Genomic DNA, 21290 nt, shown 5'->3' with positions numbered 1-21290 from the left:
TTGGCTGCAATATTTCCTCCAAGAGCAAAATATTGCTGCTGATTAAAGCATACCTCCACAGCGATCCACTTCATCAGATGTAAGAGTTTGTGTTGCCTCAGAAGTCTGCACCTCCATGTAATTTTTCTCTTCCTCCTCATATTCTGTTTCAAAATACAGAGTGAAATATCAATCTCATTATTGTTACTCGATACAGAAATTGCAAACTTCAAAAAATGTTCAATTATCAACAAAGAAAATTGACATTTCAAAATTCTACGCTTCTTTTGATCCACTACACCACAGATTTGGTATCCACATGATTAGGGGACATTTTAATTGAATGGGATATGTGTGGTGCAATTTTATGGGGAATTGGGAGGAAGCTGGGGAAGCAAGAACTAAACCCACCTTCTTATAATTTTAATTCTGTCCTCAACTCTGTGCCCCCCATAAGGTTGATTTCGCAAAATGGGCAGGAAATATTTTGTGACCAGCTGATCGAAGCATACCTCAATCTGCACCTTGCAAGATGGAGTTCAGACAGCTCCCTTTACCGTGTATTCAGAATAGCCAATAACATTACAGGATGGGAAGATCCAGGCAGGACATTGGTCAGTAGGATGAAAATCTCCCTCAGTGGATTGATTGTAAAACAGATTGGCAATTAAAATATATCTCATAACAAGATCCACTACTTTCTTCCCCCACTGTAAATAGTACATAAATGACAATCCACTCTTTACACCAGTAATATTAAAGTCAAAGATTTGATACATAATTCATGTAACTGAGCCATGAAAAAGTAAAGAATGCAAATGATTCAGGACTTTGAAAAACAGATGGAAATTGCTTAGAAAATATGAGTCATTGTTACAATAGTTTCAGAATCAAGAATAATATCCCTCCACGGATGATTTCTTCCAGATGAATAAGAAGGAAAATTCCAAAATAGACCACAACAAGATTTTGCAAGCACTTCTGAAAGTTCATGCACTTAGTGTTACAATGTGGGACCTTAATACATAATTAGGCTTCATAAAGATTTATCAAACTGGTTTCACAGTAAGGATATTGAGTTTATTATCAGATAATTAGATACAAGAAAGACCCTTCACTACTGCCCACACCCAGAAACACCACCTAGCACCCACAAACCCCACCACCCCATTGTTTATTCAATGAATTCATTGTTTGTTTTACCACAATTCTGTTCGGAAATATATTCGAGTTATTACTGGTCATTCTTCATATTGAGAAAAATTTCCTAATAGTCTTAGAATGAACTTTTACTGGTTTGAGCCTATTGCATGGAATCATAGAAAATCACATTTATGGCACAAAGGAGACATTCAGCCCATTCTGTTCATGCCAAAATGGACTACTCTGGTTTATCCAAAATTCCACCTCCTGGTCTGTAGCCTTGAAGGTTGTGTCTTCAAATGGTTGTCAGGAACTTTTTAAAGGTAAGGATGGTTTGCACCTTCATCACCCTTTCAGGTATTGTGTCAGATAATCCATTTGGGTGTCCACCCTGGTCCCAGCCAAAGTTCACAACCACACACGCTGCTTCTGAATGATGCTGCCACACTCTTATCCGAATTTGGCAGGCTGGGCCATTCGTTGATCATCAGCACTTTGGGGTAGTGATGTGATCAATTCCGGTAAGTTCTAATGATATGAAACTTCTTTAAAACTTTTAACTTGACAACCACAGCCAAGAAAGGAGAAGAATCTTATCTTATATAGGTTGTGTTTAAAGCCATGAGACAGATAGAGCAGTTTGACATTATGACATATTCTGATGGCATTCCAAACGTTTCTCTTTGCCATCTGTGCTGATGTGTTCAGGCTCTTAACTGCATCATGCAATCTTGAGTTCTTTCCATCAGGAATTATCTGGCTTTACAATTTGCAATTGGCAACACAGCCACAAGCAAGGGGCAGACCTTCTAGGTAATTTGGCATAATCATTTACTTCATTAGGCATGAAGGGAAAGGCAGTTACATGGGGTGAAACACACGTTTTCAATTGTTACCATCTGTCTGGAAATGATACAGACTTCATTTCTAGTGGACAGCCACTTCTGCATATTCTATACCTTGGAGAGGTCACATATTAACTCATATTAACTTGTATTAAACTTACAGCTTCACCTACAATTGTAAGAAAGTGAGGGCCGAAAATGGAGTTGCCAGATAATCACCCACTATTTCTCCTGTACGTTTCTTTCATGACTTGGTGAAATTATAAAGTACTAACGCAGTTAATACCATATATCTCCTCTTTCATCATTACCATTTCATTAGCTCTGATTTAAATCGCGCAGTAGAAGGGGAGGATAGGATCCACCCTCCACACAGGACTCTGCTTGTCACAAGGACAATGTTTATGAAAGATGCACTTTGCAAAGGAAACCATTACTGATTTATGCCAAGTCCTTCAATTTAATCCATGACTCATGTCCTCCATAGGCACTTGACAGCACACCATTAATGAGAGCCTTTTTCCACCAAGTATTCAGTATATAAATTAGCCAAGGGGACATAGTTTGCTTGAATACACTTGGATATTTAAAATTTTAAAAATCTGAAAATGGTGGAAATACAAAGCAGTTCATGCAGCGTTTGTGGAAAAAGAAACAGAGTCAATGTTTCAGATCAATGCATTTTGGGGCTACTGATCTAAGGAGTCAGAGACTGCACCTACATGATCAATATTTTCTTGACATCTACACCATCACCTCATTTTGGAGTCCCACCAAAGGTGTTAGAGCACCCATTGGAATATCGGAGGTATGTTCAAAATGCCTGGTAAAATCATGAAACTTTTTTGAGGCACGGACTTATGATGTGCTCTGATACACCACTGGTGAATGGCAGAGCAGGCTTGAAGAGCCGAATAACTCACTCCTGCTCCCAATACTTATATTATGCTCTCATCCCTCCAGCAGATCCTACAAAGGTTCCTCAGGAGAATAAATTAACATTGTGAACCAAACCAATTTTTGCTGATGTGGCACTGTTAACCTTAAGTGCAGCCACGAAAAGGGACAACAAAATCGCATTGATTGTGGAAAATGCACAGGTTAGCCCACCTAATTGCCAGCCTGCTGAATGTTCTGCTACTGTTTAGCTCCAAGGTTTTTATTCACTTCATAGCATGTAGCCATCACTGGCACACCCATCATTTATTGCTTGTCACTTTTTTTACTTCGGCAAGCCTCCTTTTGAACCAGTGCAGTCCATCTGAAGATACTCCCACAGTGTTATTGGGAAGGGAGACCTTATGGCAATGAAGGAATGGTGATGTATTTCTAATATATTTGCCTGGTCAGTTAATCCATGGCCAAATGCCTAAACTGTTTGAGATAAACTGATCAAGCACTACAAGAATGGAAGAAAGTGGCACATGTAGTTATAAGATCTTGCAAGCAAGGCCCACTCTTTCATATAGCTAAAGACTTGGTTTTGATGGTCAATTGAGAAGATAATTTTGAGATCAGTCATTTCCTCTCACCTGATTTGCAGCTGCGTCCATCTGCTTGTAATGTATATCCAGGGAAACATGTACACTCATAGGATTCCAATGATTTGATGCAGAAATGCTGGCAAATTTGTCCAGGATACATTGTACATTCATTTAGTTCATTGTCTGTTATGAAGTTAAATGCGGTATCTGATTCACTCAGTGAATGAGCTTCCTTAATACCTTCTGTTTCTAAAACTGAAAAAAAAAGATGCACATTCAATTATTTATTCCCCAAACCTCATCTAAAAATGTGGGAGAACTTTTAAACTGGAGCCAACAAAATTGCTGGTAGAGTTCTTGTGAAGCTCTGAACAACCCCTGCAGCAATATCTCCTGTTGTCAGAACAAGCAACCACATTACAACAGACAGCAGTGTGGGAAAATTACCTTCATATATGTTTGTTCATAAATGCTACCAAACACCAAGACAGTAGGTAGTCCATACATATGAAAGATGCATAGGTGGCTATTACAATTTAGACCTATTTAGCAAATGTTAAAAATCATGGTTTATAAATGCAATGGTGTAAACAAATATTTTTCGATTCAGCAAGCGTCATGAAATGATGCACTTTTTACTTAAGCACTCTGTGTTAGCAACAAGCACTTCCTGGTCCATTTAGCAGTCTAAAGCACTCTCTACTACTCACCAACAGCTAACCTCAGCTTAATCCTTGGGCGAACAGCAGTGCGACATTTTCCATTTAGTCTGCCAGTTATCCAGCGGCCTCAGAACATTACTAGCAATTTAATTCTACTTACTGTGACATCCATGTCAGTTTTGTTTTGCTCTGGATCCATGCCCACTTGGAAATGGGGAGAAAGGAATTTTAACTCTCTCTGCTTGGTAGAAACAGAACAGGTGACCTGTTAAAATGCAACTGCTCTATTTCCTACTGTGATCTCTGATCCTAACAGCATCAGTTTCGATTTTGAGTGAGCCACCTGCATTCTCAGGCGTAGAATCCAAAAGAAATACTGTGGAGTCAATAGGTCAACAATCACACTTTATCAAGGCCTGAGCCATGTCAGGCTGAAACAGATTAGAAGAAGAAGAAGATATCCTCCAGCTAAGTGAAAGCATTTTCTTTATGGGTCCACATTGTTCATCCAGTGCCCCAACCCTCATATCCATAAAAGCTCCTATGATTGAAACCAACCTGATGCATTGAGACTACTGAAAGCTGCTTCATGTGGCAAGCTTGTGGGACATCATGTTGCAGCTGTGCAAGACATTGTTTAGACCACACTTGGAATATTATGTGTAGTTCCGGTCACTATACTTTAGAAAGGATGTGGTAGCACTACGAAGAATACAGAAGATTTTCACCAGGATGTTGCCTGGAATGGAGGGCTTTAGTTACAAGGAGAAATTGGATGAGCTGGGATTGTCCTCACTGAGGTGCTGGAGACTGAGGGGTAACCTTATGTAGATTTATAAAACCATGAGGGACATAGAGTAGATAGTCACAGTCTTCTTCCAAGGATAGGGGAGTCTAAAATTACAGGACATAGGTTTAAGCTAAGAGCAGATATATTTAAAGGAGATCTGAGGGGCAGGTTTTTCACACACAGGGTGGTGGGTACATGGAACAAGCTGCCAGAGGAGGTGGTAGAGGCAGATACAATCACAGCATTTACAAAGCTTTTGGACAGGTACATGGAAGGAAAGGAATAAGGGATATGGACCAAATGCAGGAAAATGGGATTAGCATAGGCATTTCAGTTGGCATGGGCAAATTTGGCTGAAGGGCTTGTTTCCATGCTGTACAACTCTATGACTCTCTGTGTCTCTTTCTCTCTTTGTATCTTTCTTTGGCAGTCCCTTGAGTTTGAGGAACTCATGTTCAGTGGGTTCCCTCTGATCCACCTGTTGAGGTGAATGTGGGAGCTGCTCCTCCAAATTTACCTTTTGTTATTCATTAACCCTTACTGCCCTTTTTCAGCCAACACCACCACTGTGCTGTTCATCTCTGCTCGTCTCCACCCTATCACAGGCCTTTCCTCTGGTATCTCCACCCCTCCCCACTTTCTCTGCAAAACAAACTTCTTGTATTTCTAACTTTTCCCCATTCTGAGGAATGACCATTGACCTGAAACTCTGCTTCTCTCTCCACAGATGCTGCCTGAGTATTTCTAGCATTATTTCAAACTACCTTTACTGGCCAAAAGTGGATACAGTTTGCATGCAGTTTTATTCAGTCCTTTGCTTCTGATTTTGACATCTGAAACTGTGTTTTATCAGCAATTAACATTGCTGTTCAATGTACAATAATCTATAGGTTACATTTAATATCAAGCCATGAGTCATATTGTTAGTTTCTCTTTTTATTTAGTGAAAATTCTTTTCAAAAATGGCATCTTAGAAGCTTTCTGTCTTTAACTTAGCTCCAGGATAACTGAATGAAAATCTTCTCAAAATAATGAGATTTCAAGTTAAATAATTCATTTTCACAATATCTGGAGCCCTCTTTTCATCGGTACATTTTTAAATACTAGTTTTTAAACAATTTTTCTAAAACTGGTCAACTTGATTGAATTTTATATTTTCCAGACTTTAAAAAAAATCTTGTTCATAGTTTTACCCCCCTGTTCATTATATAGTTACCCATACTGCAGGAATTAAAGTACATCAAAGCCTACTTTCCCCTGGCAACTGGAATTTGATAAAAGATCCTGCCAACATGCAGAAATTTTCACTTCTTTTCATTAGGTTCTACCTAAAATCAGAGCCAATGTATTGTTTTCAACACATTTTTTCCTGGCATCCAAACAAGGGCCATCTGTGTTGTTACTTATGCCACCAATTTAATAACAGAAACAGCAGACTTAATATCACTAAATAGAATTATAACCCAACTTTTTTCTCCTCACATAGAAAAGCTAGAAATTTCGATTTGCACTAATGCTTGCAGGAGGAACTCTCTTTATGAACCTCAGCTCTATTAACTTCAATCAAAGCAAATTTCAGAGGCAGAGCTCATAACGTGTCATAAATTTAGTATATGCAAAGGAGATGAATTTCTTTCTTTTTAATTTTTTTCTGTGATGCATTGGAATACTCTGCCCCAGATGGTTATGAAGACTAAACCATTGGAGGTACTTAATGAGGAGGTAGATAAATCTTTGAAAGATTGGGGATTTCAGGACGGTGGGGAACTGGCACAGAAGAGGAGTTGAGGCCTGGACACATCAACCATGATCATAATGAATAGCAGGGCAGGCTTGAGTGGACTGGTGGCCTGGTGGCTGACTCCTGTTCTTACTTTCTTGTGTCCTTGTGACTACAGCAACATGAGGAGTGAACTTTCACTTTTGCTGCACTAAGGGAATGCCAACTGACCATGTTCCCTCTGGTGTAAAACCTTTCCACTGAAATTGATGTGCACTTAATAGTGCAAGTAATTCTCACAATATCTGCAGATGGAAGCCAATTTTCCCACAAATCACATTCAGTTTCAACAAGTTTAGTGAGTATTTTTTTATACACAAAAAGCTACACCAGGGTAGAATTACCTCTGGGTAACTCTGGCTTAAAAATCACTGTGCTGGAGAACAACCCTGCAACGAAATATGCCATGCTTCCACATCCAGTTTAACAGACATGCCAACTTTCTGCCAGTTGCCTGTTTGTGGACAGCCAAGGTGACTTCTCCAATTAAATTGGGAATTTTTTGGACACAGAGGTATCAAAAGCAACTTTTAAATGTTCACAAGTATTTAAAAAGACTAAGAAGCTGAATAGTCAACACCACTGAAACTAGTTAATGGTTCCATATAGTTTTCAAAGTCATGTTCAGCTGGTTAAAATCAAACTGTTCCATGGCATAGACTAGACACTCTGATCAAAATACTAATTCTTTTGTGAAAAATCAGAAACTTCAGCCACACTAATCAAACAAAAGCAAGTTATCATTCTTAAATGACATAAAGGCATAACAGGGATGGAGTTCCCCTAGTCTCATCTACCACACCCAAAATATCATTCTTTTGCCACCTACAACTGGACCCCACCACCAGGCACATCTTCGCCTCCCCTGCCCTCTCCACTTTCTGCAGGGATCACATTCTCTGTGACCCCCTTGTCCGTTCATCCCTCGCCATGGATGCCCCTCCCTCCCCCAGTAACCACTAAAAGTGTTACACCGAGCCCCTACACCTGCTCCCTCACCACTATCCATGGCACTAAACAGCCCTTCCAGGTGAGGCAGTCATGTGAATCCTGCAGTGTTTTTATTGCATCCAGTGCTCCCATTGCAGCTTTGTCTACATTGGTGAGACTGGACACAGATTGGGGGACCACTTCGACAAGCACCTTCGCTCCATCAGCGGTGCCAGCCCGGATCTCCTGGTGACCAGCCATTTTAATTCCACTTCCCATTCCCACACTGAAATGTCTGTCCACTGCCTCCTCCACTGCCAAGTCGAGGCTAAACAAAAGTCAGAGGAACAGCACTTCATATTCCACCTGGGAAGTCTCCAACCTAGTAGCTTGAACATTGAATTCTCAAACAGCCAGTAACCACTACCCCTCTGTCCCTTTTCCCCCATTTTTCTTTTTTCTCTCCTCCTAATGCAACTGGCCCCCTTCACCGTATCTCTTTCCCCTTCGCCATCCCCTCCCTCTCCATCTGCCCATCACCCACACACTCCTCCCACTGGTTCCCCTCCCACCTCCCTCCCTTTATTCCATACTCCCCAATGCTCTCCCATCAGATTCCATCATCTTCAGCCCTTCCACTTCTCACCTACCAGCTTCTGACATCATTCCCACTGTCCTCTCTCCCTCATCTGTCTCACCAGCCAGCTCTTGCTCCACCCCTTCCCTCCCCCTTTTTATACTGGCTATCTCCCCTCTTTCTTTCCAGTCCAGATGAAGGATCTTGACCCGAAACGTCGACTGTCCATTTCCCTCCATAGATGCTGTCTGATCCGCTGAGTTACTCCAGCGCCTTTTGTGTGTTGCTCCAGATTCCAGCATCTGCAGTCTCCCGTGTCTCCTTAAAGTGTGCCTTATAGCATTTCTGATTGTGAGTATGCAAATGATGTTTGAGCAAACAACAAACACAATCTCTGCCCAAACTGCCCTCAGTTTGCAAATTGCAGCCAAGTTTGAAACTCAAACCAAAGTGTTTATTAATTTTGACAATGAGATCAACCAAGCATATCTTTCAAGTCCTGTTCATTTTTTTCCTGATGAGATCTGTACATTCAATAAAAAATTATATTTGAGCTATTTGTATGGGGTTGTCTATACCGGGCATTATTTTTAAAAGGGATAATTATATAATCAAAGGATATTCTGATGGAGAATAGAAATGTTGCAGTTTTTAATATAGTTATTTCACTAACATCAGTTGACCAATATATTTAATCTTTGCTTCTAACTTACAGTCCTTGCTAATTAGATATTTCTAATTAGGAGCTCCAGTCAAAAAGAATGACTACTTATCATTTGTAGCCTTATCTCCAACTTTTATTTCTTTTATATGCTACTCCCTGCTGAAAGTGTGGAAAGGCTAAATTTGCTCTCTGGTGCTTTGGAATTTAATTTTCTTGCTGATTCCAATTTGTTTTAAAGCTTCAGTATTTTCCACATGCTAAACATTGCAGCTGGCTGTGATCTTTATGTGAGCTCTCAATTTATGAAAATTGCAAACATCAATATAAAATTACTTCTTTTCACCTTCCCTCGATCAATTGCTTTTTCTAATTTCTAAATATTCTATTTTTCCATTTCCATTTGCTCCTGGTTTGATATTTCAGCCATGTATTTTTCCTGTGTTACACTCACTTTTCATTTCTCTGAATGCATTCCAGGAATTTCCTGGACTTGCTGCCATAAAAATGATGTAGAACCAGATTTTTGCAACTAACTGAAGCAATCCATTTTTAAACTCAAAGTCCTTTGTGTTGTTTGAGATTTGTCCACTTTCATCCTCCTACCTACAAAAGCCAATCCCATGCATGTTACCCACATGTACACCAGTAGCTCACTGGAGATTTAAAGAATAGTTATCGGTACAGCATGGCTCAAGATCACCTGATCATTATCATAACTGACTTTTCTGGTTTTCCTCGTTTTTTTTAAAACTTCTTAATGGGACCTACACTAATTCAGTAGGTATTTTGCTGAAGGGACCCTAGAATCTTACTTTATGAGAACTCCATTTACATCAGTAACGCACAGGAGATATTCAGGAAAAAGAGCATTGCAACAACCAAAAGCATACATTGCACCTTCTTGTGAATGTGCAAAACACACTGGTGACTCTGCAAAAGTACAGAACTAATATTCTTGGAATGATGCACAGAAGATCCAAAATGAGTGCACTAATGAATGAGTAGCATTTCCACAAGAATCTGTCATGGAATCCCTGCAGCTAGGTCCTAAACACAGGCATTGTTCTGGTAATGCATTGTAAGTGGAGCATCAATTGTTGGAGATCAACTCTATGCCAGATTATTTCTAAACCTCTCTGAGACGGCTCCAAGGACTTGCCTGAGGCAACAGAATTGAGACTCAAAACTGTCACAAGCTTTCTGGGTGGTGAATATTGAGAGCAGCAGCTGACAGTGCTGCTGCTTCACAGGTCCAGCAACATGTGTTCAATCCTGACCTCAAGTGCTGTCCGTGTGGACATTGCACATTCGCCCTGTGACTGTGTGGGTTTCCCTCAGGTGCTCTGGTTTCGTCTCACATCTCAAAGGCATCTAATTGGTAGGTTAATTTGCTACTGTAAATTACGCTTGGTGTAGGCAAGTCATAAAGAGAATAGTGGGGAGTTAATGGGCATAGAGAGAGAACAGATTACAGATATCGTGGCTATTACTGAGATGTGGCTGACGTCAGGAGAGGAGTGGATATTGGATATTCCTGGTTTTTGGTGTTTTAAGAGGGATAGGGAAGGGGGGAGAAGAGGAGGAGGGGTGGCGATACTGGTCAGGGACACTGTTACGGCTGTGGAAAAAATGGATGTTGTAGAAGGATCATCTCTAGAGTCCGTATGGGTGGAATTAAGGAACAAGAAAGGAGCAGTTACTCTACTAGGAGTATTCTATAGGCCCCCCGGCAGTTACTCTACTAGGAGTATTCTATAGGCCCCCCGGTAGCAGTAGAGATATAGAGAAGCAGATTGGCAGGCAGTGTTTGGAGAGAAGCAAAAATAACAGGGTTGTTATAATGGGAGACTTCAACTTCCCAAATATAGACTGGAACCTGCTTAGTGCCAAAGGTTTAGATGGGACGGAATTTGTTAAATGTGTCCAGGAGGGATTCCTGACACAGTATGTTGACAGGCCAACTAGAGGGAATGCCATGTTAGATCTAGTTTTAGGAAATGAACTGGGACAGGTGAAGGATCTATTGGTGGGTGAGCATTTGGGGGACAGTGACCATTATTCCATAATCTTTAAAATTGTCATGGACAGGGACAGGTGCAGAGAGGACAAGAGGATTTTCAATTGGGGAAGGGCGAACTATGAGGCTATAAGGAGAGAACTTGGGAGTGTAAATTGGGATGTCATTTTTGAAGGAAAATGTACCATGGAGATGTGGTCGATGTTCAGGGATCTTATGCAGGATGTTAGGGATAAATATGTCCCGGTGAGGCAGAGAAGGAATGGCAGGGTGAAGGAACCGTGGGTGACAAGAGAGGTGGAACGACTTGTTAGGGAGAAGAAGGTAGCATACGTGAGGTATAAGCAGCAAGGTTCAGACAGGGCCCGTGAGGAATATAGGGTAGCGACGAAGGAACTTAAGAAAGGGCTGAGCAGAGCTAGAAGGGGACATGAAAAGGCTTTGGCTAGTAGGATTAAGGAAAATCCCAAGGCCTTTTTCAAGTACGTGAAGGGTAGGAGGATGGCTAGGGTAAAGGTAGGTCTGATTAAAGACAAAGGTGGGAGAATGTGCCTGGAGGCGGTGGAAGTGGGAGAAGTTCTCAATGAGTACTTCTCTTCGGTATTCACCAGGGAGAGGAGTCTTGATGATGCGGAAGGGAGTGCTGGTAGGGGTAATGTTCTCGAGGTTGTAGATATCAAGAGAGAGGATGTGTTGAAGTTGTTAAATAAGATTAAGACAGATAAATCTCCGGGGCCTGGCAGGATTTTCCCCAGGCTGCTTCGAGAGGCTAGGGAGGAGATTGTTGAACCGCTGGTAAGGATTCTCGTTGTCCACAGGGATGGTGCCAGAGGATTGGAGGGTTGCGAATGTTGTCCCCTTGTTCAAAAAAGGTAATAGGGATAGGCCAGGGAATTATAGACCGGTGAGCCTCACGTCTGTGGTGGGTAAGCTGTTAGAAAGGATTCTAAGGGATAGGATTTATGAACACCTAGAGAATCATGGACTGATTAGGGACAGCCAGCATGGCTTTGTGAAGGGAAGATCTTGCCTCACAAGCCTGATAAGAGTTCTTTGAGGAGGTGACCAGGAACATTGATGAGGGCAGTGCGGTGGATGTGGTTTACATGGATTTTAGTAAGGCGTTTGATAAGGTTCCTCATGGTAGGCTTCTTCAGAAGATCAGAGGCCAAGGGATCCAAGGAAGCTTGGCTGTGTGGATTAGGAATTGGCTTGCATGTAGAAAGCAGAGGGTTGTGGTGGAAGGAGTGCCCTTGGATTGGAAGACAGTGACTAGTGGTGTCCCACAGGGATCGGTTCTGGGACCTCTACTTTTTGTGATATTTATAGATGACTTAGATGAGGGGGTGGAAGGCTGGGTTAGTAAGTTTGCGGACGACACTAAGATCGGCGGTGTTGTGGATAGTGTGGAGGGCTGTCGGAGCTTATAGAGGGATATTGATAGGATGCAGAGCTGGGCTGACAAGTGGCAGATGGAGTTCAATCCGGAGAAGTGTGAAGTGGTACACTTTGGAAGGACAAACTCCAGGGCAGAGTACTGGGTGAATGGCAAGGTACTTGGCAGTGTGGAGGAGCAGAGGGATCTGGGGGTTCATATTCACAGTTCATTGAAAGTTGCCTCACAGGTGGAAAGAGCAGTTAAGAAGGCCAATGGGATGCTGGCTTTCATAAGTCGTGGGATTGAGTTTAAGAGCCATGAGGTGATGATGCAGCTTTACAAAACTCTAGTTAGGCCACACTTAGAGTACTGTGTTCAGTTCTGGTCGCCTCATTATAGGAAGGATGTAGAGGCATTGGGGAGGGTGCAGAGGAGATTTACCAGGATGCTGCCTGGATTAGAGCATATGAAATATGAGGAGAGGCTTAAGGTGCTAGGGCTTTATTCACTGGAAAGGAGGAGGATGAGAGGAGACATGATAGAGGTATATAAAATACTGAGAGGAATAGATAGGGTAGACAGTCAGCGCCTCCTTCCCAGGGCACCAATGCTCAAGACGAGAGGGCATGGCTTTAAGGTTATGGGTGGGAGGTTCAGGGGAGACGTCAGGGGGAGGTTTTTCACCCAGAGAGTGGTTGGTGCATGGAATGCACTGCCTGGGGTGGTGGTGGAGGCAGGTACATTGAACAGGTTCAAGAGCTTGTTGGATAGGCATATGGAGGAGTGTGGGATGGGGGGATGTGCGGGAGGAAGGGGTTAGGTAGTGTGAGGGTGGTTTGATGGACGGCACAACATGGTGGGCCGAAGGGCCTGTTTTGTGCTGTATGGTTCTATGGTTCTAAATAAGTGGGGGGATAGGATGAATGTGAATACTCTGATAGCTGGCATGCACCTTGAGAGGCCTATGGACCCTTTCTATGTCATATGAGACATGAGAATAGTTTGCAAACTATCTTTTTTAAGTAAATTGAATAAGCAAAATATGGTAAACTGGTTCAGCAAATTTACTGATGACACCAAGAATGGGGGTGCAGTGGACATCAAGGAAGGCTATCAAACTTGCAAAGTGATCTGGACCAGCTGGGAAAATGGGCTAAAAACTTGCAGATGGAATTTAATGCAGACAAGTGTGAGGTGTTGCACTTTGGGAGGACAAACCAGGGTAACACTTAGACAGTGAATTGTAGAGCACTAAGGTGTGTGGTAACCAAAGAGACCAAGGAATACAGATCCATAATTCTTTGAAAGTGGCATCACAGGTAGATAGGGTCATGAAGAGAGCTTTTGGCACATTGGCCTTCATAAATCAGGGCATTCAGTACAGGAGTTGGGATGTTATGTTGAAGTTGTACAAGATGTTGGTGAGGCCAAACTTATCGATACCTTCCTGAAGGTAGGTGACCAGAACTACTTGTGTGTAGTTCTGGTCACCTACCTGCAGGAAAGATATCAATAAGCTTGAAAGAATGCAGAGAACATTTACACAGACGTTGCCAGGACTTGAGAAATGAAGGACTTGAGTTATAGGGAAAGGTTAAATTGGTTAGGACTTTATTCCCAGGAGCACAGGAAAATGAAGGGAGATCTTATAGAAGTATACAAAATTATGATGGGTATAGATAGGGTGAATGCTTGCAGGCTTTTTCCCCTCAGGCCGGGTGAGACTAGAACTAAAGATCATAGGTTTAGGGTGAAAGGTGAAATACTTAAGGGGAATCTGAGGGGGAGCTACTTCATTCAGAGGGTGGTGCGAATGTGGAACGAGCTGCCAGTGGAAGTGGTGGATGCGGGTTTAACTGTAACGTTTAAGAGATGTTTAGATAGGTACATGGATGGGAGGGGTTTGGAGGGATGTGGTCCAGGTACAGGTAGATGGGACTTGGTACAAACCGGGCCTGCATGGACTAGATGGGCCAAAGGGTCTGTTTCTGTGCTGTAGTATTCATGACTCTAAAATAGCTATGTGACTGCTTTGAAGATCATGACTTAAGCTTATTCAAACACAAATACTTTTTTAACTTTGCTTGTAAAGTCATTTACTAAATTATAATCGTATTCCTTAATAATTTATTTTCTGAAATTCATATACTTCTGACTCCAAGACCCATAAGACCACAAATACAGCCACACTGAATCATAATGGTATTTCAACAGCCCTTCGTTTTGCCAAATGCAACAAATAGACTGTTGTAATATACTCCACAACCTCACTGGCCTCAGAATGTAAATTGCTGTCAAACAATGAAGGCCTTTACTGGTCCTTTCCACCACTCCGGGATACAAAACAAATCAATCACTTTCAATGGTAATCACTACTTATACTGCTTTCCAGCACCACTTCCAGAGATAATGCAGGATCCTGCAGAGTGAAGCAGTAACTATGTCTTAAATTGTTGAGTGAATCAACAGAAAACATGAAAGAGTCGACTTTCATATCCAGCACAAATCTGTGGGCAGGAAGAAAAATGGTCAGGCAGGTGGCCTAGTGACTTTGATGACAGACTGTAGCCACTTCCAAGGGAAGGCCTTGGGAGTATCATCTGCAAGCTCCACTGCTCAATAGAACAGATCTTATCCCCCCAGTCAGGGATTTAGAATCCGGGGGCTAAAAGGGATGTAAACAGTGAAAGAAACAAAACGAATTGCACAGAGTGTTGGGCTATCTAAAGGATTGAGTGCCATTTAGCAGCTTAACAATGGAGAAGAAGGAAACCATTCAGGCCATTGAGTCAATGCCAGTTCTTGGTAGAGCAATCCCATCTGTCCCATGTTTCTGCCTTATTCCCAGAGCCATACAAATGATGCTCTCTCAAGTGCCTATCCAATTCCCACTTAAGGGCACTGATTGTTTCAGTTTCGACTTCTCCAATATGCAGTGACTTCAAGGTCATCTCTGCATAAAAAAAATGTTTTTCCTCACATTCCAATTGCATCTGTTGTCAAAATTTTAAAAGTTAATTCAGCAATGGGAAGGTTTTTTCTGATTTTAAACGTTGACATCCCATCAAATCTCTCAAGCTCTTTGTCTCCAAGTAGAACAATCCCAGCTTGTATTGTCTAACCATAGATAGGAAATCCTTCACCATTTGAACTGTTCCTGTCAATCCATTCTGCGCCATTGTTAGGCACCTGAAATCCCAGGACGAAAGACCTTGTGATTTACTCATTTGAAAGTGTTATGGCAGGATTAGGATCCTGCATATTTCAATAGCTACCCACTTGTTTTGGGTAGGAGGGCAATTAAAGGCTTGATTCAAGTCAGCAAATGAGTATACAACATCCTCAACCACCAGTTCTGATTTTCTTCATGCAGGAAGTCGGCAGTTGGCAGTCAAAAGCCTCCATCAAAGTGTTTTGGTGACTTATTCCTGTTGTGACAAATGACATATAATATTTTTTAATGATAAATCTACTTGTAAAATGATTCTGTACCTTGTTCAGGAATGGAGGTTGTCTCAGGGAGTGGTTTTGGCTTGAGCCACCGTCTCACAGGAAGATGACCGAGATCTTCAGCTCCCTCACAACAGCTTAAAAATGCCTGACTGCAGGGGTAGCCCAGACTTGGCTTTTCTTCACACTCTCTGTACTGGCTCCAAAATATAATTCCTAACATACAGCAGTCACAACATTTCTGGAAGGAGAACCAAATTAGAGTAGATAAAAACACATCATTACAATACAAAACAAATCATTGAAAGAGAACAACTTGTACAAGCTGGCGCTGCAGCGTGGCGACTCGTTGCAAGCTGCTCTCTACAGATCTACTCATTACCCTTACTGTAATCATTCTACACTTTTTAATTTAAACTCTATGTCACTAATTATTACTAATAATGTTCTTTTACATCAATGCACTCCGTACTAACCCAATGTAACTGCACTGTGTAATGAATTGACCTGTACAATCGGTATGCAAGACAAGTTTTTTCACTGTACCTCGGTGCAAGTGAAAATAATAAACCAATACCAATTTCTTTAGCACTCCCATCCAGATTAAGAAATTTAAATCTCTACGGTATTAATTATTTCACTTTGGAAGGAAAAATAGAAGATCAGATTATTATTTAAATGGTGACAGATTGCAGCATGCTGTTGAGCAGAGGGACTTGGGAGTGCTTGTGTATGAATTGCAAAAGGTTGGTTTGCAGGTGCAACAGGTTGTCAAGAAGGCAAATGGAATGTTGGCCTTCATGCTAGAGGGATTGAATTTAAGAGCAAGGAGGTTATTCTGCAACTGTACGGTGTACTGGTGAGGCCGCACCTGGAGTACTGCGTGCAGTTCTGGTCTCCTTACTTGAGGAAAGATATACTGGCTTTGGAGATGGCACAGAGGAGGTTCACCAGGTTGATTCCAGAGATGAGGGGTTAGCCTATGAGGAGAGATTGATTCGCCTGGGACTATACTCACTGGAATTCAGAAGAATGAGAGGGGATCTTATAGAAACATATAAAATTATGAAAGGGATAGGTAAGATAGAGGCAGGAAGGTTGTTTCCACTGGTAGGTGAGACTAGAACTAGGGGATATAGCCTCAAGATTCAGGAGAATAAGTTTAGGATGGAGATGAGGAGCAACTGCTTTTCTCAGAGAGTAGTGAATCTGTGGAATTCTCTGCCCAGGGAAGCAGCAGAGGCTACCTCATTAAATATGTTTAAGACAATTAGATAGATTTTTGCGTAGTAAGGGAATTAAGGGTTATGGGGAAAAGGCAGGTGGGAGGATCTGAGTCCACATCCAGATCAGCCATGATCTTATTGAATGGCAGAGCAGGCTGGGCGGGCCAGACGGCCTACTCCTGCTCCCATTTCTTATGTTCTTATGTTAATCCTGTTTAGGATCCTGATTACAATTTACAAGATGAAATGGCAAATCATACATGCAGGACCATCCTGCTCCTTGAGCGTGGGGAACTTGATCTAGCCTTCATGGTAAGGAAGAAGCACATACACAGTGTGTCTTTTAATGATTTTTTTCCCACACCATTTCCTTGGCCTAAATGTAGTGGGTGAGTTTGTTTGAATGGACAGTTTCATTGTCAAATGTCACTTGGTTGTAAGTACCATCAGCTGATTTTTGTCATTTGGTGTACCTAGAAATGCAGCGTTTCATAAATTACTCAACATCACAATTCTTATTTAACTACAGCTTGTATTTATACGGTATCATTAACATCCCAAGGTACTTCAAAACAAAATTTGACATTAAGACACAATGGAATACATTCACCAGCCAAATACTTGCACAAGGTGGTAGGTTTTGAGAAGCATCTTAATAGAGGAAATAGGGGTGGAGAGGCTTAAGGAGGGAATTCCAGAACTTTGGGCCTTGCTGACATGAGGACTGATTGAGGTTGAAGCTTAGGGAGGCAGACTTGGAGGAGTAGATATCTCAGAAGGTTGTGGTGAATTAGATTTCAGAGATTAGAGGGGCAAAACCAAGAAGACATTTGAAAACAGATGAGAATTCTAAAACTGAAGCATTGTTAATGTAGGAGTCAATCTAGATTAGTAAGCACATGGGCGATGAATAAATGTGACTTTGTGCAAGTTAGGACATGGGAAGCAAGTCAGGTTTTTAATCAGGAGACACAAGGGACTGCAGATGCTGGAATCTGGAGCAATAAATGCTGGATGCTGCAGGTTTTTTATTCATTTTATGGATCTGAGTGTCACTCGAAAGGTCACCATTCCTAATTGCTGTTGAGATGTGGTGGTGCACTGCCGTTATGAATTACTGCAGTCCTCCTGGTGCAGGTACTCTCAGAATACTGTTGGGTATTTCAACCCTGTGACAATGAAGGATGTGACATATTTTCAAGTCAAGATGGTGTGCTGAGGCCAACTTGTACATCTTGTATTGTAACGACCTTTGACTGCGACGAATGGAGATGAGAAGAAATGTAAATATGGTTGAGGAAACAGGAACAAGGTCTCATGGATAAGCTTAGGGAAAGTGTGAGAAGAGAAAAAAGAAAAAAACTTGAGAAAGATATGAGAAACTCCCAGACAGTTACACTATCAAGAAGCCACTTCAGAACTATTGAAGGTACCTTTGCTACCAATGTGTTACAGTTGACCGTAAGTCCTTCATTTCAACTTGTATTGTTAGTTTGGGGTGTTGGCATAAAGCCATCTGACCAATTATTATTTGAGGACACAAGATGGAACCCTATTTGAATTTGATCCCCACCCCTCTAAGGTGGGTGACTTTCCTAATATTCCTGAATTCAAACAAATTTGAGATGCAGCATCTTGGCTGTGTGCCAGTTGGCTGAGGAGGGAAAAGTCTTAGGCTTTAACTTTGAAAAAAGGGACAAATCCCAGAAAGCAATTATTAAACTTCTTTTATAACAAATTGCAGACAGCTTCTAAAGTCTTCTTAAACAGGGATCTGTTAGGATCTATTTTGTCAACATCCTTGCTATGATCTAACTAGATCAAATCTTATGACATAAAACATACAATCCTTTCCAAGTTCATTCAAAGTGATTCTAGGTGCTCATAAAAGCAAGATTTCTGGTTTAACTCAGGAGTCAGGTCAGTGATCAAAGCTTTGGCCAACTTTCTTCTTAGTCTCAGCTTCACTTCACATAGCACACATTTTTCGTGCCTTTCAGGGTGAGAGGTTCAATCCAGTATTGATCTGTGCTGCTTTATGATCAGCCACACTCCATAATCTGGATGCAGGTGGCAGAAGGAAATGTGTATCACCTCATTCCCTGGGCTAGGATCAGACCTCAGAGGTAATAAGCTAGTACCCTGATCCAATGCCCAGAACAACTTGCCTCTTCAAATAATCAGAAATATTGACCAGTGGATGCTGTAATGAATCACATAATGTTTTTTTTAATGAAACAGATTAGTGCAAATTCTAGAATAAGGAATGTTTTATTGTTTCACATTTGGTAAACCTTTCAGGAAGGCATGAAGAGGAGCAGGACATTCAGCCCCTCACATCTGTGCCATAATTCAATTATTGCAACATTAACCTTTAACAATATAAGAGGAGGCCATGTGGCCATCAAGTCCATGCTGGTTCCTGGGTACAATCCTGTTATACGCATTTCCCTTCCCTTATTTCCCTGTATTCGTGCCCATCAACTCCATTGTCGATTTTTTTTGCCATTGACCTTCATAATATGGTAATTTAAAGTAGTCAATTAACCTAGTAGTATGTACATTGGATGTGGGAGGAAACTGGAGCACCCAGAGGAAACCCACAGAGTCACAGTATAAACTGCACAGACAGCATTCAGTGTCAGGATTGAACCTGTGATGGGTATTCACTTTTGAGGCCCCAAAAAGGCTCATTGCTAACCTCAGCTTTTTAGCACAGCAGCATGACCTGTTCAAAGGTCAAGAAGTGGTTGTTTATTAAGCTAAAATCCCTTTTGCCAAAACAGCAGAAATTGTCCAAGGTGCAAGATGTTTGTTGTTTGCTAAGTTAAACTTCCAACCAATATTCCATTCTCAGCCTCTTAACATGAACAAGGGAACAATGGGATCTACCTTTACTTAATTAAACACTCCAGTCACCTGGCCTGAAAATGTGGTTGAAGAAACATCACAGGACAATGATGTCAACTAAGTAATAAAACAGTATAAATGTTAGAAATCAGTCAGGGTAGGGAGAATGACAGAGAGAAGGGGTTACAGAAAGAAGACCTAGAATTCATTCCTCAGCCTTTGGTTTTTGCGATGGACAACTTATTCATCTGCAACTTGTTGGTATGACTTTTTAGCTTGTAAGAATTGTACTTGTGTTTGGAAATCCTTTGTAAATTACTTATTAGAATTAAACGAGTCTCACCTAAAATAAACTGTGTTTAAACTGCTTCATTAGCTGGAAGTATCTTCTCCTTGGTTGGGAGGAGGGACCCACTGCTCAATATAGTGATTATTGACAACAGGACCTTTCCATAGAGACTAAAGTAGTGAAGTAAACTAGTCCTTGAAGTGTAGGTTACTACAATATAATCTCCCTATAGTGAAGGTACTCATAGATACTTATGCTAGATGGAACTTAAAATCTTGACTTAAGCTTAGAGTTCTTGGACAGTACACTCAATATCATCACAGTTGGCGCCCAACATGGTCACGTTTACTTTTAATAAAATAAAATAGAAAGAATTGTTATTTTAGCAGTAGTCCAACTCAGAGCGCTTGAAGAGTGTTGAGGCACACCACCTAATACTATAATGGCTGATATCCCATTTCCAGTAGTTGCACATGCAAATGCGGGTCAATTTATGAATATATTATTAGTGTAGCAGAAATATGGGATGATACACCCAATGCTCCTCAGATTGAGCATGTTGAATATTTTGTTCTTCAAGTCAGAGACTGGAATGATCAGGGGGTAGAACATAGAGTAGGGTGTAGACTAGATAGACCAAATCCTGCTTTAGTACCTACTGGACTCAGACCATCACAATTTGTACCAGATCCCAATAATGAAGCATTAATTTGTGCCTGGAGACAACAAATTGGCCCATTTCTAGATAGACATCAAGCTCCTGGGTGGGGACCAGGGTAATAGAACCAGATGACCCGTATGTAAATCTTGATGCATGGTGACATTGTGTATTTCTTCTCAAATTAGATCAAATAGTACCCCAATCAGCAAACTCTAGAGGTATTAATGAAGCCTGGAGAACAGAGCCTTGGGAACATGTAGTGGACTTACTAATGAGACTGAATGCAGGGACATGCTCCTGTACAGGGAGCCACTGCGGCTTCCCCAGTACAAACTCCCCGTCATGTTTTTGGACCACTGACAGTTCAAAGTTTACAAGCAGTGTGTTCTGCACCTCCAGCTGATGCTGAAGGAATTCTAAAGTGGTTACTTCAGAATTCTGGAAGGTTACAGGCCTTCTGGGCTAACCATTCTCAACATGTCCAACAATTCCTATTAATGTTATTTCCTATAGCTTGGTACCACCTCCAAATGAGTGTGGAAACCCAGATCAAATATATGCCTGG

At 41.4% G+C, this 21290-nt stretch overlaps 1 protein-coding gene across 8 annotated transcripts in view; it reads right to left on the bottom strand.

Annotated features, from left to right (window-relative positions):
* Positions 1 to 21290, bottom strand: part of fbln2 (fibulin 2) — a 176018-nt gene that overhangs the window by 51707 nt on the left and 103021 nt on the right. For all 8 annotated transcript variants that reach the window (XM_052018568.1, XM_052018567.1, XM_052018569.1 and 5 more), the window contains 3 exons: positions 15742 to 15940; positions 3500 to 3706; positions 54 to 143 (listed from right to left, as the gene is read on the bottom strand). In XM_052018568.1, coding sequence (XP_051874528.1) covers positions 54 to 143; positions 3500 to 3706; positions 15742 to 15940 — 496 coding nt within the window. The remainder of the gene's footprint in view (positions 1 to 53; positions 144 to 3499; positions 3707 to 15741; positions 15941 to 21290) is intronic.

Source organism: Pristis pectinata, chromosome 6 (assembly GCF_009764475.1).
Source record: "Pristis pectinata isolate sPriPec2 chromosome 6, sPriPec2.1.pri, whole genome shotgun sequence".
Lineage (NCBI taxonomy): Eukaryota > Metazoa > Chordata > Chondrichthyes > Rhinopristiformes > Pristidae > Pristis > Pristis pectinata.
Note: the sequence above shows the minus strand (reverse complement) of the source record. Positions and strands in the feature narration are given on the sequence as shown.